The sequence below is a fragment of the Vicugna pacos genome, chromosome 2 (assembly GCF_048564905.1).
Source record: "Vicugna pacos chromosome 2, VicPac4, whole genome shotgun sequence".
Lineage (NCBI taxonomy): Eukaryota > Metazoa > Chordata > Mammalia > Artiodactyla > Camelidae > Vicugna > Vicugna pacos.
This window is the reverse complement of record NC_132988.1, coordinates 67,503,358-67,520,797: the sequence shown is the minus strand read 5'-3', so window position 1 is coordinate 67,520,797 and position 17,440 is coordinate 67,503,358. Positions and strand designations below refer to the sequence as shown.

At 35.7% G+C, this 17,440-nt stretch overlaps 1 protein-coding gene across 3 annotated transcripts in view; it reads left to right on the top strand.

The window, feature by feature from the left end:
- The window catches only part of LOC102537198 (transmembrane serine protease 11F), a 62,014-nt gene that overhangs the window by 33,426 nt on the left and 11,148 nt on the right, over nt 1-17,440 (top strand). For all 3 annotated transcript variants that reach the window (XM_006217850.4, XM_072940820.1, XM_072940825.1), the window contains 5 exons: nt 1,879-2,030; nt 4,858-4,976; nt 13,075-13,139; nt 14,790-14,953; nt 17,250-17,288. In XM_006217850.4, the coding sequence (XP_006217912.1) occupies nt 1,879-2,030; nt 4,858-4,976; nt 13,075-13,139; nt 14,790-14,953; nt 17,250-17,288 (539 nt within the window). The remainder of the gene's footprint in view (nt 1-1,878; nt 2,031-4,857; nt 4,977-13,074; nt 13,140-14,789; nt 14,954-17,249; nt 17,289-17,440) is intronic.

Here is a 17,440-nt window from a genome sequence, read left to right as displayed (position 1 = left end):
GTTTTTTTCTGGGTTGTGTGGTACCAACTTGAATAGCTACTTTTATTAGAGTCATGCAAACAGGTGTTAGTGACACAATTAAAATAAAATGAGTCAACGGGAAGATATAAAAAATGGATACTTTCCACTTGGCTCAGACCAAGTGCGAAGACAGCACACTGCTCATTATTAACAACTTTGATGTCTATGTTGGAAACACTTTCTCTTCATTTAATTTTCAGCATCTTAACTGGAGACACATTACATGAACATGGAAACAAAGGAGCCATTAATCTTTTCCTTGTCCCACAGCTAAGCCGGGAACAAAGCTCCAGGACTAGAGCTAAATCATCTCCTCCTCTCCACCCCACTGCCTCAGCCTTAGTTCAGGCCCTCACCCTTTCTCTCCTGGACCTTCAAAATTACTTCTAAACTGGTCTTCCTAGCTACACTCTTGCTCTAATTCTCATTCATACCTCTGTGATTGTTCTAAATTCTAGCCTAATTAAAACTTTCATTGGTTGCCCACCCCCTGCAGAGTCAATTTCAAGCTCTTTCCTTTGGGTTATAAGACTCCTCATAAGCTTGTCCAGCCCACCAGCCTTACCATATCCTCTTTCTAGCATAGCAATACTGTGAAAGACTTGCAATCATGGATATACTTTGGGAGACCATAAATTCTTTGAGGGCAAAAGCCGCATTTTACATGTATATTTTTCCCAGTATTAATTATTAGGGATAAATGCTGTTTCACACTCTTAGATTTTTTGAGGTTTTTTGTTTGTTTGCACATGCTATTTTTCTGTTCTTTTCTCCTTTTTTATACCTGGAGAACTTCTATCACTCAAAGTTTTAATTGTGTTGTTTTCTTGATAAAATTCCTGACACAGCCTTCCAAGAGGTTAATTGTTTTCTCTTCTTGTACAAAGTTCTATTTTGGCACATTTCACACTATATTAATTACTTGTTTCTATGTCTGTATCCCCTTTTAAAGTGTGAGTGTCCTGGAGGAAAAGAGTATATTTTAAAATCTTTATACCTCTTTGGCTCTAGGATAGTTTCTGAAGCATTATCATAATATGGTAGATACTATGCTCAAGATTATCTCATTTAATGAGTAAAATTTAAATAAATATTTGTTAGATAAAATTAAAACGTAAAAACTTTTACAAAAATATCTCATTTGCAAATATTAAATATTGAATCCTATTTGGGGATTCAGAAAATGAAGTAAATAAATACCAGCTCTCAGGTTGGAGGAAGATAATTTAAATGGCTTAAGATATTCTGCTTGGGGAGGTAGTACATGAGTTGGGACAGGTAAGTGTCACATGGAAAAGCATCCAGTCATGGGGACTGGAGTCTTATCAAGTACAATTCACAATTTGTGGTTTCACTGGGAGGTGCTAATAAAAATGTGAGGAATCAATTCAGGACTTTAAGAGTAATGTTGCTACTTTAAGAACAAGTCATTCAGAAATTTTTAATTATGCATATTAAAATCTTCTACTTTTACTCAAGTAAAACTGATGAATTATATAACTTTATTGCTAAAAAGTCCCTTATTAAAATATGAAAATGTTATTTATAAATTACCTTTTTATTAAGTAAGTCTTTATACCTCACCACTCAAAATTCATGTTGCCTATATGTCAGACAAAGTGTAGCAGGAAGATATCCTCACTTGAATGTCAACATCAGTAGAGTTTTAACTAACTTACACTGTGATTGAGGTGTTGGGGGAAGGTATACATATTAAAACCTTGTGTTCTTTTAAAATCTAAGTATCCTATTATTAATTAACAGTAAAAACTATTCTCATAGAGGAAAAGAGCAAGTGAACACAAGAGTAGAACCATACTGAAATTTGTCTTAATGTTTTTCTTTCCATTATCACAGACCAGTTGAATTTTCAGAAGCTGATTACCCACAAGTTGAATATCAAAGAAAACAACAATTTTGGGACCCAATAAGGCTAGCTCTTTACACTTTGGCAATTGTAGCAATCATAGGAATTGCAATTGGTATTGTTACTCATTTTGTTGTTGAGGGTAAGTATCCAGGTCACATTTCTATTGCCTAAGTGCTCCATGACTTAACATCGTAAAAATCTCTGTTGTATAAAAAATGTTATTTGCATGCTATTAGCATTTTAATGACTAATTCTTTATTGATGTTAAATTTTAGTTTGTTCATATATTGAGCCCTGTGGTGCTTATTTCCAGCCAGTGAATCTTGCAATATACACTACTATATAGATAGACACATGTAAAAGAGATGTATATTTAAAAAGAGAAAGAATGAAGATTATCTTTAGAATAAGGATGTCATTGTTGAGTTTAATATGCTTTTTTAAAAATCAATATATTAATAAGTTTCCCCAAGAAAAGCTGATATGAGAAAAGTTATCTTAAAAGAAATCTTTAAAGGGCTAAAGATTACACATTATTTTTGAAGGAAAAAGAGATTGTTTCATGACTGGGGGGAGAAGAGAAAACTCAGAATTAACTCAGCATTATGTGCAAAAATGGATAGTCAGGACCACAGTTCAACCAAATGACAAACAACCATGGTCAGTTACCTTTGTCATTGGTATGTGTATTTACAATCACATGTGACTGAGACTTTGCTTAGAATTTTATAGAATCCCATGACTCAACAGTAAAAGCATACTTGAAAGACTTCCCAGGAAAAAATGAAATATTGTCCAACATGCTCAGTTAACCTTCCTATCCACTTTACCGGGGGATTGATGATACCTATTTCTTAGACTCTCGTGAAATAAAAGGATAAACCACATTAACCCCTGCAGATGTATCTTTCTTGTTAATATCTTCTTTGGGTTAAAAGGTAGTGAAGTAGTTTTAAGTTTAAAATCCCTTTATCTTCAATACTGTGTGTGTTCAAAAAAGAAAAAAGTAAAGTGATATTAAAAATAATGGTTTAAAAAATATTTTTAAAATATCATAGAGGTTGTATTAGGCTAAATAACGTTCCCACACTCCCAAGACATGTGCCTGCATCTTTGTAACCTATGAGTTTTCCCTTATATGTCAAAAGGGACTTTCCAGGTGTGATTACATTAAGGATTTCAAAGAGAGATCTTTCTGGATTTTCCAGGTAGGCCCTAAATGTAATCCCAGTGTCTATAAAAGAGAGGCAAAAAGGTCAAAGGAAGAAGACTACATAGTGACAAGAAGCAAGCAAACAATGTGATGCCTCAGCATAGACTAAGGATGAGGACAGCCTCTAGAAGCCAAAGAAGGCCAGGAAAAATATTCTCCCCTTAGATCCTCCAGGAAAAACAGGTCTTGATTTTAGCCCTGTAAAACTCATTTCAGACTTCTGACCTTCAGAACTGTGAGAGAATAAATTTGTGTTGTTTTAATGCACTGAATTGGTGGTGATTGGTTATAGCAACAAAAGGAAATACAGAGGTTAACAATCAAGAGGTTAATAAATTGGTCACATGGACTTCTCATGAAGCTCATTGAGATTAGCCTGAAAAGGATGGCAATTTAGTAAAACAAAAGAGAAGATAGTCTCTGTCAGATGATAAACTAGTAGAAGAGGTAAGACAGAAGCAACTAAGATGACACACATTTCAGAAAAGTAATGTATGTTTTTTTATAGCATAAATAAATAAAGTCAGCAAACAAAACAAAACAGAACAAAAAAACACACATGGTAGTAACTAGAATAACACCAAGAAGAAGAAAATTTATTTTTAAAATACTGATATTAAAGAATAGAAATAAATGGATCTGAAAAGGAGGAAGTTAAAAAGAATGAAATATGTGAAATAACCAAAACAGAAGTAAGGATTTTAGCAGACTTAAGGGTAAAATTTACATCTCCAGGATTGAAGTGTGTTTGATGAAGTTATTTTTATCCTAAGGATTTCAATAATTGTAAGTGACCAGTTTTTACTTTATTATAAACCTGACGTTATCTCCCCTAGCTCCTGTTGGTGAAGTGCTCCTAACCCACTTTTAGTTTGGTGCTGCCAGATCTGAATCTATGTATGCTCAAATAAAGTCTTGCAAATCCAAACATGCCTCAGTTTACCTTTTAACATCAACAAATAGCATTATAGTTAGGATAAACCTAAGAAATTATTTAACATGACCAGGCCAACTTTAGGTCATTGAATGGCTAAGGATATAGATGTAGAAATAAAGAGTCCTCCAAAGTAACTGAGGAGTGACCAGGAGGAAGAAAGAAAATTATAAAATGGCTTCATAAAACTAAAGACTAGATTTCAAGGAACATGATTAAGACCACAAAGAAATCAAGATGATTTAAAAAAAAAAAACAAAACCAAAGCAAAGCAAAGGTGGCTATTAGTTATGACAACCGTTGTTGTTGACAATGGCAGCTTCAGTAGTGTGTTAGGAGTAAATTACAGAGACTTGAGAACTGAATGGGCAAAAAGAAAGTGAAAACAACAAATACAGGTTTCTATCTAACTAAGCTTATCAGTAGCATAGAAAAAAGTGATAGCTTGTTCAATGTACCTTCATAATACAGTTTAACTATGATATATCTATATTATAATTCTTTAAGGAAATTGATCATTTTTACATGACTGTAAGCAATTGCCTTCAATATGTGACTTCATTGTATGTTGTTTATCTAATTGTATAAAAATTTCTATGTGGGTAAACACTATAAATGAGTGTTCTGAAAGTATACTTTGAGATCTGAATTTTCTACTTTAGCTGGGTGCAATAATGAAATTATAAAATATTTGAAAACTGACTATAATGTATTTTGTACTAAGAAGAAATAAGCTGCATTATAGTAAACCTATTTCCTGGAGATGGGGGACAAGTACTGATAATATCTAAGCACAGATATTTTATTTTTACCTTTCAGATGATAAGTCATTCTATTATCTTGCCTCTTTTAAAGTTACAAATATAAAATACAAAGAAAATTATGGAATGAGAACCTCAAGAGAGTTTATGGAAAGAAGTCATCAGATTGAGAGAATGGTAAGTCCAACAGAAACTTTGAAAGTTTATGAATGTTATTTTTCTGCCTTACTTTGTGGTTGTTATAGGAACTTAGCTGCTCCAAGCTTGATTTCTTCTTCTGTAAAATGAGGATAATAATATAGTATGTAGGTCATATGGCTGTGAGGATGAAATGACTTAATGTATGTAAAATATTTAGGATAATGTCATGTACGTTTAATGTATGTAGATTAGAGCAGGCAACTAATTAGTACCGGAGGAAATTACTGGCTGAAACAGATATTCTATTTTTAAACTCTTGATTTTCTTTCTTGGTTCATTTTCCTGAAACATTTTAACATAAGAATATTTGATTGCTATCTTTGCCTTATCATTTTGTTTATTTTACTTTTAAAAGCACATAAAGGGTCACATACAAGGATGTGTGCTCTGATTCTTATCAATCTCAAACTTAGTCATGCCCCTCAAATATTTCGGTTTTCCTTGAAAACTGAGGCACTTGTCAAGGCATTTCTAATTTTTAAAAGTTTATTAGGCAAGTTAAATCCTTACATATCATAGCAGAAACTCAACTAGAACAGTCTTTCATTTTCTGTTCAATGAAAATCATGTCTATGGAGACCACAGATTTCTTTAGCAGAACCCAGGGTGTTAGCCTAGAGTGTACTTTTTTAAGCTTAGGAGTTATTCTGGAACAAAGAAGAAATGGGTCTATAGAAAAGGGAGTGAATTAGTGTGATTCTTTATGATTAGCTACTGACACTACCTCAATTAAAGGATGAGGAGCTAGGCACTCCCACTCTTTACTCACTGCACTCTCCTTTCTCTGAATTATTAACAACGTAGAAGGGCATATGCATTTTATTTGGCTATTTATCACTATACAAGTTGATTCTCAATGTTGAAAACCAGCAAAGAGTATTCTCATTTCCTTAGCTATTTAAATAGTGTTTGTCATTTAACAGAATAGTATTTTTTACAAGTCTGTTGCCATAGTTCTTTTTTTTTTTTCGTTTTATTGGGAGGTAGCTTTATTCAGAATTATGTTTAGATTATTTTATTTTTAAATTGAAATATAATTGATAGATAACATTATATTAGTTTCAGTTTTACAACATAATGTTCAGTATTTTTATGTATTGAAAAATGATCACCACCATAAGTCTAGTTAATATGCAACACCACACAGTTGTTTTTTTTTAACACCACACAGTTTTATATAATTTTTTGTATAGTGAAAACTTTTAAGATTACTCCCTTGACAACTTTCAAACATACAATAGAGTATTATTAACTATAGTCATTATGTTATACATTACATCTCAAGTCTCATTTACTCCATAATTGGAAGTTAGTACCTTTTGACCACCTTCACCCTTTTGCCTATCTCCCACCCCTCACCTCTGGCAACCACCAACCAATCTGTTCTCTATCTGTGAGTTTGGGTTTTTTCCTTTGTTTGTTTGTTCATTAAGGTTCCAAACAAGTGAGATTAAATGGTATTTATCTTTCTCTGTCTGACTTACTTCACTTAGCATAATGCCCTCATGGTCCATCAATGTTGTCACAAATGACAAGATTTCATTCTTTTTATGGCTGAATAATATTCCACTGTATGTATATGTCACACTTTCTTTACCCACTCATTCATCAGTGAACACTTCGGTTGCTTGCATGTCATGGCTATTGTAAATACTGCAGCAGTGAACATGGGGGTAAAGATATCTTTTTGAGTTAGTGTTTTCATTTTCTTCAAATAAATACCAGAAGTGGGATTGCTAGATCATATGGTAGCTCTAGTTTTAATTTTTTGAGGAACCTCTGTACTATTTTCTAGAGTGTAGAGGATCAATTCATATTCCCACCAACAATGTATGAAAGTTCCCTTTTCTCCACGTCTTCACCAACACTTTTTATTTGTTACTGCACTTCTTGGGCCATTCAAGGAATAATGCGCCAAGAAAAAAGTCTGAATAGATAGACTCACTCTTTTTTTAAGCCATTTTATAGTATCTTCAGGTATTTCCAAGGTCTCAATATTTCTTTATTTTTTGAGTTCTTCTTTCTTAAAACTTTGTGCTCCCTGCTTTAGTTTGAATTGGTTGCTTTCTACCCCTTCACAGAGATAAACATGGGTCATAAAAGGACTGCTCTGGTGTGTGAACCCAGTACTTCTTGCATCCCATGTTTTCCTTGATGTGGTTGGTGGGTTATGTCCTCAAGTACCTTCTGTAAGAAAAAGAGCATGAGAAGTAATATTTCTGACTTACTTATGCCAAGAGAATCCTTTATTCTGTATTCCATTCAGCTGATAGTTTGAATGTAAAACTTCAAATTAAAAATAATTTCCCATCAGACCATCCAAGGCCTTGCTTCATTTTTATTACTGTTACATGTGGCTGAGGAGAAAGTGTGTTTTTAAGTGATCTGTTCTTTCTCTAGACATTTTATACTCTACTCTTCAGTTTTCTAAAATTTCGTAATGATGTGTCTTGGTATTTTGTATTTTTTCCTTTCATTCATTTTTTAAATCCTTACTTTCTGTTTAATTTGTTTTGCCAAGCACAGTGAAAACTTCAGTTTGACTAATTGTACAGAAAATAGTATATTGTGCAATTTGACTCTCTTAATATAAATGGAAACATATTATATCCTTCTGTGAATTTATTCTTTCACTCAACATTCTGGTTTTAACGAATTTTTCATTTTGTTGCATGTAGCTCTAGGCTCATTTATTTTCACTTCTGTGTAGAATGCCCTAGAAAGAATATACCATTTAATTCATTTTATGATTGCAAACATTTGGAGTGTTTTTACTTCTTATACTTATGAACAATGCAGGTAATGCATATCCTTATGCCTCCTATTCCATGTGCAAGAGCCTCCCTAGATCATAAACCAAGCACAGAGTTTCTTGGGTCACAGACTCAACTTTAGATTATGATCAGTGGTTTTCCAAGGGGTTTGTAGACATCTGCATGACCACCAGCCGTGATAGTGTTTTTGAGTTAGGCATTTAATTTCATTTTTCCCCCTACGAAAATAAGCACTTCTTTTAGCACCACTGACTGAATAGTCAGTCCTTTCCTGGCTGATCTGCCATGCCTTCGCCGCCCAAATTCCAATTTCCACGTACAACGTGGGATGTTACTGGGCTCTCTAATCTGTTCCATTGCTCAGCTTGTTTTTCACTGTGTCGATATCACAAGTCTTCAACCTCTACAGTTTGAAATGTGTTGATACATGTTGTATTAGTTTCCTAGGGCTTCTGTAGCAAATTACCAAAAATTAGCAAGCTAAAACAACAGAAATTTACTTCCTCACAGTTATGGAGACCAGAAATCTGAAATCAAGATGTTAGCAGCCTTGGGAGGCTCTAGGGAAGAACCCCTCTTAGCCTCTTCCAGCTTCCAGTAGCTTCAGACATTTCATGACAGTGACTCCATAAATCTAATCTCTGTCTCCATCTTCATCTGGCCTCCTCCTCTGTGTTTTTGTGCTTCTCTGCTCTGAGGAGGGCACTTATAATTGGATTCAGGGTGTTTCTGGATAATGTCTCCACAATGATTCATCTTATCTACATCTGCAAAGACCCTCTGTCAAATAAGGACACATTTACATATTTCCAGAGTTAGACATATCTTTGGGGGGCACCATTCAACCCATACACCTGGATTTATCATCATCTTCTTCAGGAATATAGTGATTATTCTTGTTCTTTTTCTTTTCCATACCAAGTAACACACACACACACACACACACACACACACACACACACCCTTCATATTGAGATTTTGACTTAACTAAATAATTGACATCATTTACTTATACTTATTTACTGTATTTCAATAATACCACAGTGTTTTTCTAAAAGGTCCAGTTAACCTTTCTTTAGATTTATTGTTGTCGTTATTTGGGTTTTTTTAGTGTTTGTGTGTGTTTGTACTCGGTCATTGTTAACTGATATCTTTTCAAAGTACATGTTTTTAACTGGTTTTTACAGGTGTATAGAAATGTGACTAGCTTTTTAATTTCTCTTTTCACCCCTTCTTCTTTTTTGTATTTAATGTTTCCAAGTGCTGAGTCTCTCCTGGAGTTTTTTAGAGCAGATGGACTCCCTTTCTGGCTGAGTTCTCTTGACCTATAATCTGGCCCAGTGGTTCTCAATTGAGGGCAATCTTGTTTCCCAAAAGTTATTTGGCAATTCCTGGGAGCACTTTTTGGTTGTCACACTGAGAGGAGGAGTGCTATGGCATCTAGTATCTAGAGGCTCTGACTATTTCTCCAACTTCTACACTCTCCTCCTTGCTCACTGTCCTCTGCCCACAATGGTCCTCTTTGGGATTATCTACAAATTCTCTTCCTTCTGCCTGGAATTTCTTCATGATCCTACTTTTTGTTGCTTACTTCTTATGATCCTTCAGATGTCATGTTACCCCCCTGGAAGTAATTATAGACCCCTGGCCATTATCCTATAATACCTTCCCATACTAGTTGCATTTTGTACTTAATTCTTTTTATTCATCACCATCTGTCTCTCTATTCTATGAGCCCAAGGACCACAACTTTTTGTTCATACTCTTTATCAGGTATTGTCACAGTGCCTGAAACATAGGACATTCCTAATCAATTGTGTTGAATGAATAAATACATGAGAAAAAGGGGAGGTGACAGGATACAGTCAAAAAGTCTTGAAGCAATGCAAAAGCCAGCATTTTTTCTTCACACCATTGTTTAAACTTAACCATAGCTGGAGAGTTAATCAGTTTATCAAAATATTGTTGTGCACCTCCTTTGTGCAAAACTGTGAAAAATGCCGAGGTCTACATAATACAGTCCTTTCTCTATCTGGAGTCTATAATGTGATTTACACATGGAAATTTATGCATGTAAAATAACAAGATGACATGACATATGAGATTTTATAAACATAAGCGTTGCCACATTGCAGAATATAATTGTCAAATATATGACTCAAACAATAAGTATTTTAGGGGGTTTGAGGAAGTAAAAATCCCTTTGAGCTAGCAGGAAGCCTTCATGGAGAGAAAACAGAAAAGCAGTCTGGTTTTTTCAGGTATATTTGCCCGCTGCTGGTACATATTCCCCTGACAGGAGCAGGAAATCTGCAGAACTTGTCTGGCTTACTTTCTTGGGTGGACCCAGAAGGGATTTCTTAGCTGTTATCCAGTAACTACTGATCCTCCATGAGGACTTAATTTGCATGCAGTTCCCAGCCAGAGGGAAGATACAAGCTCAAATTTGCCAAAGACAGTAACTGAGTGTACTATTAGTCAGAGCCATACATACGTATTGTTTCAAATGTGTTATTTTGTTTTTTGATGCTGGAGTTCAAACCAAGGACTGCAACTGGTATCTGATTTTAAAGTGAACCTTTAATTTTTCATTTTACCATGGGTTTAGTCTCAATCTTGTTTTAAGTGGAATAATCTCTAGTAAAATAATCTATGCTTAGATTTGGGCTATAAAAAGGGAAGGGTACAATTAATTTTTGTAATCTGGACGAACTATAACATTACTGAGATCCCAGAAGAAAAATATAAACACGAATTAAACTTCTCCAGAAACTGGTTACAACAAGGATTACGTGTCTGAAGAGAAGTAGTCCCCTCAGCCCTATTTAGCTAGAAGCAAAAAGGAAGCAACCTCCCAAGCGGTTATCTTTTATGAGGTTTAGGTTCAGGAAATAAGAGGTATTTGGAGGCCTTCTTTAAGAGTTTCCTGCCTCAAGACCTGCCTACCCTCAACAATCTAAACATCTGTCATCAGGCATGTAAGTAACTCTGGGCTGTCAGTGTCACTTAATATACTTAGGAACACAAGCTCTAGAGCCAAGTATCCACCACTTCCTATGCCACCTTAGACAAGTTAAGTTTCTGAACCTCAGTTTCTTCATCTATAAAATGGAACTGATGATAATAAAGAAAATACTCTCTTCATGAGATGGTATGAAGTTGACAAAGGAATTGGTCCAATGCCTACCATGTAGTATGGGCTTAACATGTGTAAGCTGTTATCAGTGGTTACACCAATACTGTAGTGTATCAGAATCTACCCATTTTTTTAAATAGAGGTTGACTCCTCAGGGAAGCATGTTCTTATTAATATATTTTGGTTTGAATAGACTCTTGATGTTTTTTTATACTCTGATATGACAGAATCCTGATCCTTTCCCAAAGTGCCATTATGTACACAGAATTTCAGGGGACATTTATATTAAGTGCTGGAGATCTTAAAAACAGATTTTCTCCTTGTTCCTTGAGAAATGGAAATAAAATGAGCTCAGAAAAGCTTAGTGAAATCATAAGTGACTTAACTCAGAACTGATCCAAACCCCTGGAATGACCATCCATGGTGGGGGGTCACCACTGAGGTCACCTTCAGGCTTCCATCTTGCTTTAGATTCCCATGGATTTCGACTTACCCTTGGCAACATGATTTACAGACAAAACAAAAACAATGCGTCATTATCTTCTTCCCTTTACCGTATTGTTGATTCTTAATTACTCATTAATTCATTCATGTATTTATCTGTCAAACATGCACTGAGTGTTGCCTATGGAAGGCAATATGCTAAACACTGAGGGTACAAAGATGAATCAGACACACTCCCTGCTGTCACACAGCTCACAGTCCAGAGTGGGAACGACAACTGTAAACCAGTGTGATAATCGCTACAACAGAATCATGTGCAAGATGCAGGGGTGGCCCAAATAAAGAGGTGTTCAACTCTGAGGAAGGCAAGTCAAAGATAACTTTAGCTGTCATTGGAGAATAAGAGAATTGTCATTGAAGAAATTTGCCCAAGAAAAAAGTGTACTGTAGGAAGAGGGAAATGAATGTACAAAGTTGTAGAGGTGTCAACCAATCCAGCAGGGTTAGGAAAGAGTAGATAATTTAGAAGATAAGATAATTAGCCTTGAAGGTAGGGGTGGGGTGAGGCCAATGAAGGGATAAAATTGTGGAATTCACACAGAGAGAGACATTGGGTTTGAAGCAGGAGTGTAATATACTCAGATTTGTACTTTAGAGCTACCATCCTGACTGCTTGTGTTGTGGGGAAACACGTAAGGGGAGGAAAGATAGAGTAGAACCACATACAAGTGCCAGGGAGGGGACCACTGCAAAGGCCCAGGCACAAGTTTTGAAGGAGCCGATTTTCAACCATAGCAGTGGGACTGAAAGATGGGAGGTAGATTCAGTATTTAGGAGCTAAAATCTACTGAGCATTGTCACTAGAGGAGTCAGGGAGAGGGAGGCAATATTCCGTCTTCCCAGAGGATGTAGTAATTTGGGGGCAAGATTTACTATGGAAGTAAACCTGTATGGACCTGCAGTTTCTGACTTCTGACTCTCAGTCCAGTGCTTTCTCTTTTCTTTTTTTTTTTTTTCTTTTGTCTCTTAAGACTGTGCCTCAGCAGTCTTCTTGGAATCAGGTCCCTTTAGGAAATCAGCTCTCTGGACATACAAAATCCTTCAGTGATTCAGACTGGAAAAGCTGAGTAATAGAATGCTGACAGTATGGACTGTGGTGAAACATTCTGCCTGCCAGAGAGATGACTACCAAGTGAGGGTGTCAGAGTCACAGATGTTTACACAGTGTGTCAAGTGCTCTCGCAATGGAATAATCACTTAAGACGTCAACAAATTGATAGCAATAGTGGACTAGATGCCATATTCGAGAAAAAGGCAAATGTAGGATGGGTTTTCTGAAAAGTGAGGAATGCTGCCTTAAAAAACAGCACAGATAAACTCATTTGACAATAACCAAAAGGAACATTATCAATAGTTTTTAACATGCCAGGCAGGGTGTGAAATGTATGACATCCATTATTTCACTTATTCTTTAAAACAACTCTGAAGCAGGTAAAGCCACTATCCCATTTTACAGAGGTTTAGGAGAATCAAACAATTTTGGTAAGGTTGTTCAATTTTATAAGGATTAGAACCCAGTTTAGTCTTACCAACACAAATAACCATTTCACAAGCCTGTGAATAAACCGAAATCCTTGTCTTTGCCTCAAGACTCTAGCTAAGATGAGAAGAAACACTTTTCTTAAGACTAATATTTACTTTTAAAATGTTTTCTATCCAGATGTCTAGGATATTTCGACGTTCTGGAGACGGTCGGTTTATCAAGTCTCATGTTATCAAATTACGGTATGTAAATTTGGTTTGCAACTTCAAGTCAGTTCAGCAAAGACGTATTTGATCATCACAATTGCTCTGCATCCCTGAGCAAATCTCTGCAAGAACACAAAGGTTTCATAAATCCTCAGCAGCCCAGCTTATGCTGCCTAGCCACTTCCCACTCACGACAGAAGTGCTCTATGACAAGAGACAATGTCAGTTATTAGATTTTTAAAAAGGGTACTCTCCAAGAGAAAAAAATACAGGAAGAGGAGGGATGGTGCTGCTGACACACTCTGCTCCTTAAACTCGGGGCTAAGTAGAACTTAGGCCAGTTATTTTTGATTGTCCTCATGTTAAGCCTGCCCAAGAATCAGACTATGACTTTTTCTGCAGTAAGGTTTTCCTTTAATGCTACTGCATTTTTATTATCAATTCTAATTCCTTCTCGTGTTTATGCTCTGATAAAGGGCAATATACATAAATTGAACATACACTTGTTGTCAGAGACTAAAATAAATTACTAGCATTCATCCTGAATATGCTGTTTATAGAATGTCGAAAAGGCTTGGCATTTATTGGAGTAATGTATCTTGTTTTCTATTTTGATGGAAGTTTTATAACTTTTTTGGATATCATTCAATATACAGATATACATATATCTATAATATTTATTTGTCTGCTTTACTTCTTGATGGTAAAGTAAATATATACAGATATATGATTAAGGAGCCTGTGCCTTTTCTTTCCCTCTCTTCCTGCCTACTTTTGTTTCTTCCTTCTTTTCCTTCCTCCTACCCTTCTTCCCTCCCTCTCTTCCTTCCTCCCTTCTTTTATTCCTTCCTTCCTTCCTTCCTTCTCTTTATATATTTCAAATTAAATTCATTCTCAAAAGGCAACTAGACCTACACATTACAGTGTGACTTTATATATCTGAACTTATCAAATGATTTCCCTTTACAACTGCTTTCTCCAATCATCCATGTATCAAACACATATTAACTGACTACCAAACCCCAAAATACCAGTTGCTTGACACAATAAAAGTCGATTTTATTTCTGTGGTACAGTCCAAGGAGTTGGAAGTGACAGTGGGGGATGTGAGCGCTGGTTGGAGTTGTGGAAAGGAATTGCCCACTGGGTTTTCTGCATCCGGTTGGCAAATAAAGGAAGAGTACAGGTGTGGAGTTTGGCACAGAAGATCTTCAGGGGCAAGGCCAGAAAGTGGGGTACATCATTTATGCCCACATTCTGCTGTCCAGAATTCACTAGAGGAAGTAAAATCTAGCTCTTGTTCAGGAGGCCAAGGCAACCGGGTTTGGTGAACATAAAACTTGTCTCAGCTTTAGCACTACTGAAGAATAATGACCTTGGTTACAACATTGGCTCAGAATGCCTTAAAAAGCAAATTGTTTAAGTGCACGTAAAGCATGATTTCATGAACAGCTCCTCCTCCCACAGCCTCCTCTGGACTATGAGCTAAGTAAGGGGAGAGAACAATTTTTTCTAGCTGTGAATCTTAGCCAATATTTCTAGAGATAATTTAGAAATTTGATATATATATGCCATTCATTATGTTTCTTTAAATTTAGTGTGAATCTTAATATGTAAAAGTAGTTAATGGTTGGAAACTGGCTTTATTGTGATTACCTTTATTTATCTGCGTTTTTTGCTCTTCAGACCAGATGAAAATGGTGTGAATATTCTTATAGTGCTCATGTTTCGATACCCATCTACTGATAGTGCTGAGCGAATCAAGAAAAAAATTGAAAGGATTTTATATCAAAGTCTGAAGACAAAACAGTTGCCTTTGACTATAAACAAACCATCATTTACACTCACATGTAAGTCCTTTTACATCTTTGTGGCTCTCTCCCTTTGCAGTCCTCTTTATTTTTCATAAGAATTTAGGTCGATGTGTTCTTTCATTTCAAGAATTCACCCCTGACGTACATGTATCAGTGTGGAATAAAACTAAATAAAAAATTCACATAAGGCAAAGTTTAGTTTTATAATTTTTTTTCATATTTGACTTGAGCATTGCTATGGTTTTAAAAATTTCCCCCATCTATTAATTATCATGTTGGATCTTTCCAAAGCATGAAAGGGTAGGTATTGTTTTTACCATTTTAAGGAAGCTAGACTCAAGGAAGATGTCAGACAAGGGAGTAGCAAGCACTGGGGTCAGAACTAAAGCACAGGTACCCTGACTCCCAGGGTCTTCACAGGTCAGTTCTGGGGGTTAGTTTCTATAGTATCAAAGAAACAGACATCTTTATGAAGGTTGACCCCTGTTGGAAGAACCACTGACATGAACTATAAAGAGGTTTTCTAGATTATTTCCAATTTAAAACAGGTTTTTTTTTTTCCATCTCCTCATTGATTTCTCACAACATAAACTCAAGAAAGTTGTCATTTTATTTTCCCCTCAAAGTGGAAGAAAATGAAGTTTAAAAAGGTTATGAAACTAAAACTACCTCACAGCTAGTTGGAATCCAAACTGAGAGGCCTTTCTATTTTTCTGTGCCAACACACAATTAGAGAAAGTAAAATAATGTCTTTCAAGTAAGATTTCAAGATTTCAAGGTCAGGGATTGTGTCTTTTTATTTTCTTACACCTCTCCCTAAACTCTAGCATGTGTCTCACAGGCAATCGGTGTTCCAGCTCTATTCACTGCTCCCAATTAAGTATTTCCAAGTGCAGTTACTTCTGACTTAATATCAAAAAATGAGGCTTGCCCTTTGGACCTAGAGTCTTTTCCCCTCCCAGCCGCCATGAATTTAAGAAACAGATTGTCTAAAGTTAATTTCTCTGTCATTAGAAATCAGGAATATCCTTTGAATACATTTTGAGATAGAATCCCCATACACAATAGTCTTCTTCAATGAAGGAATCAGAAATAGTGAAGAGTATGGTATCCACCTTTATTATTAATCAATTATATTCCAAAGGAAAATGTGATATTTTCCAGCACTCTATAAATGGTAATCTCAAACTAAATCTCGATCCTGAGAATATAATTGCCCCTAAGGCAATTACATAAGCTAAATATAAGCATGATTATGTGAGCTAAAGTAAAATATTCACTATAAAAAAGACGTTAAAATTGTAGAGTTCCTTATTTTATAATTGTTAAAAGTAATTTTTCAGCATTTTTAGTGATGTATACTGACTTTTTATTATAAAGGTTGTTTTAATATCAAAAAACCTGTATTTTTTGACTCTCCCCAATAACTAAAATTCTACTGCATATATTTTCTTCTGTCACATACATAGCTCTCACTAAATATAGAGAAGTGAAATGTCCAGGAAACTTCTTATAGGATTTGGGGCTCATATCCTTCTCATGGGAAAGTCAGTATTCTTGAGAAAATCATTATATATTTTTCTACTTTCTTTCTAACAAATAAAACAAAGCAAACACCAAACCACCCAACATCCAATGAAACTGAGCTTAAACGAACACTAAGATATGTTTGAAGGGAAAAAGATGTCACACAGGGAGGCATAAAATGGAGGGAGAGACTGTGGGCTTGGCTGTATATGAGAGTCTCAAGCCTCCAGTGCCTGCTGCCTGAGTTACAGCCTTCTCGTATTCACCATGAGGAAGAGTCCTCCGTGAGAGAAGGCCATCGACCTGCAGTTACTGAATTCCCACCCTTTGTAGACAAGGGCCTGGAAATTGGGCTGGGAGGGGTCTGGGATGCCTTTAGCTCCCTACAGTTACCCTGTCAACAACGGCTGCCAGGCACATGCCTAGCGCACATAGGCCAGTACACCTGATACAGTGAACACGGATTATGACGGGAATTGGAGATTGCTTCCTTGAGTTATACTGGAGCTCCCAAAGAATGCAATCAGGGACATTTATCTTTATCATTCTTTCCTAATCCTAATTTCTTTCTCTGGTTTCTTAGCAAAAATCAGAAAATAAAATGCTCTCTTTTTATTTTAAAGTAAAATTATACATTTTGGACCAAATCAGAGAAGAGGGATATTTATATGTTACTTGGTTATGAAAAATACCTTGAAATGTGGATGCTATGGATAATAAGTATTTCTTATAGTAACCATTTGAACATCACATGAAAATAGGAACATATTCTTCTACCAGCTGATTTATGCTTTGTATATTCCAGCTATTGACAGCAAAAAGATGCGGAATCTTCTCAACAGCCGTAAGTCGCGAAGCTCACACTTAACTGACCATTTCACAGCAAGGAAAATGAATAAAAGCCACAGAAAGTTAGACGTAGAATTTACCAAGTTTTTTTGAGGAAGTATAATGGGTTTAACATTATATAAGTTTCAAATGTACAACACTTACCAG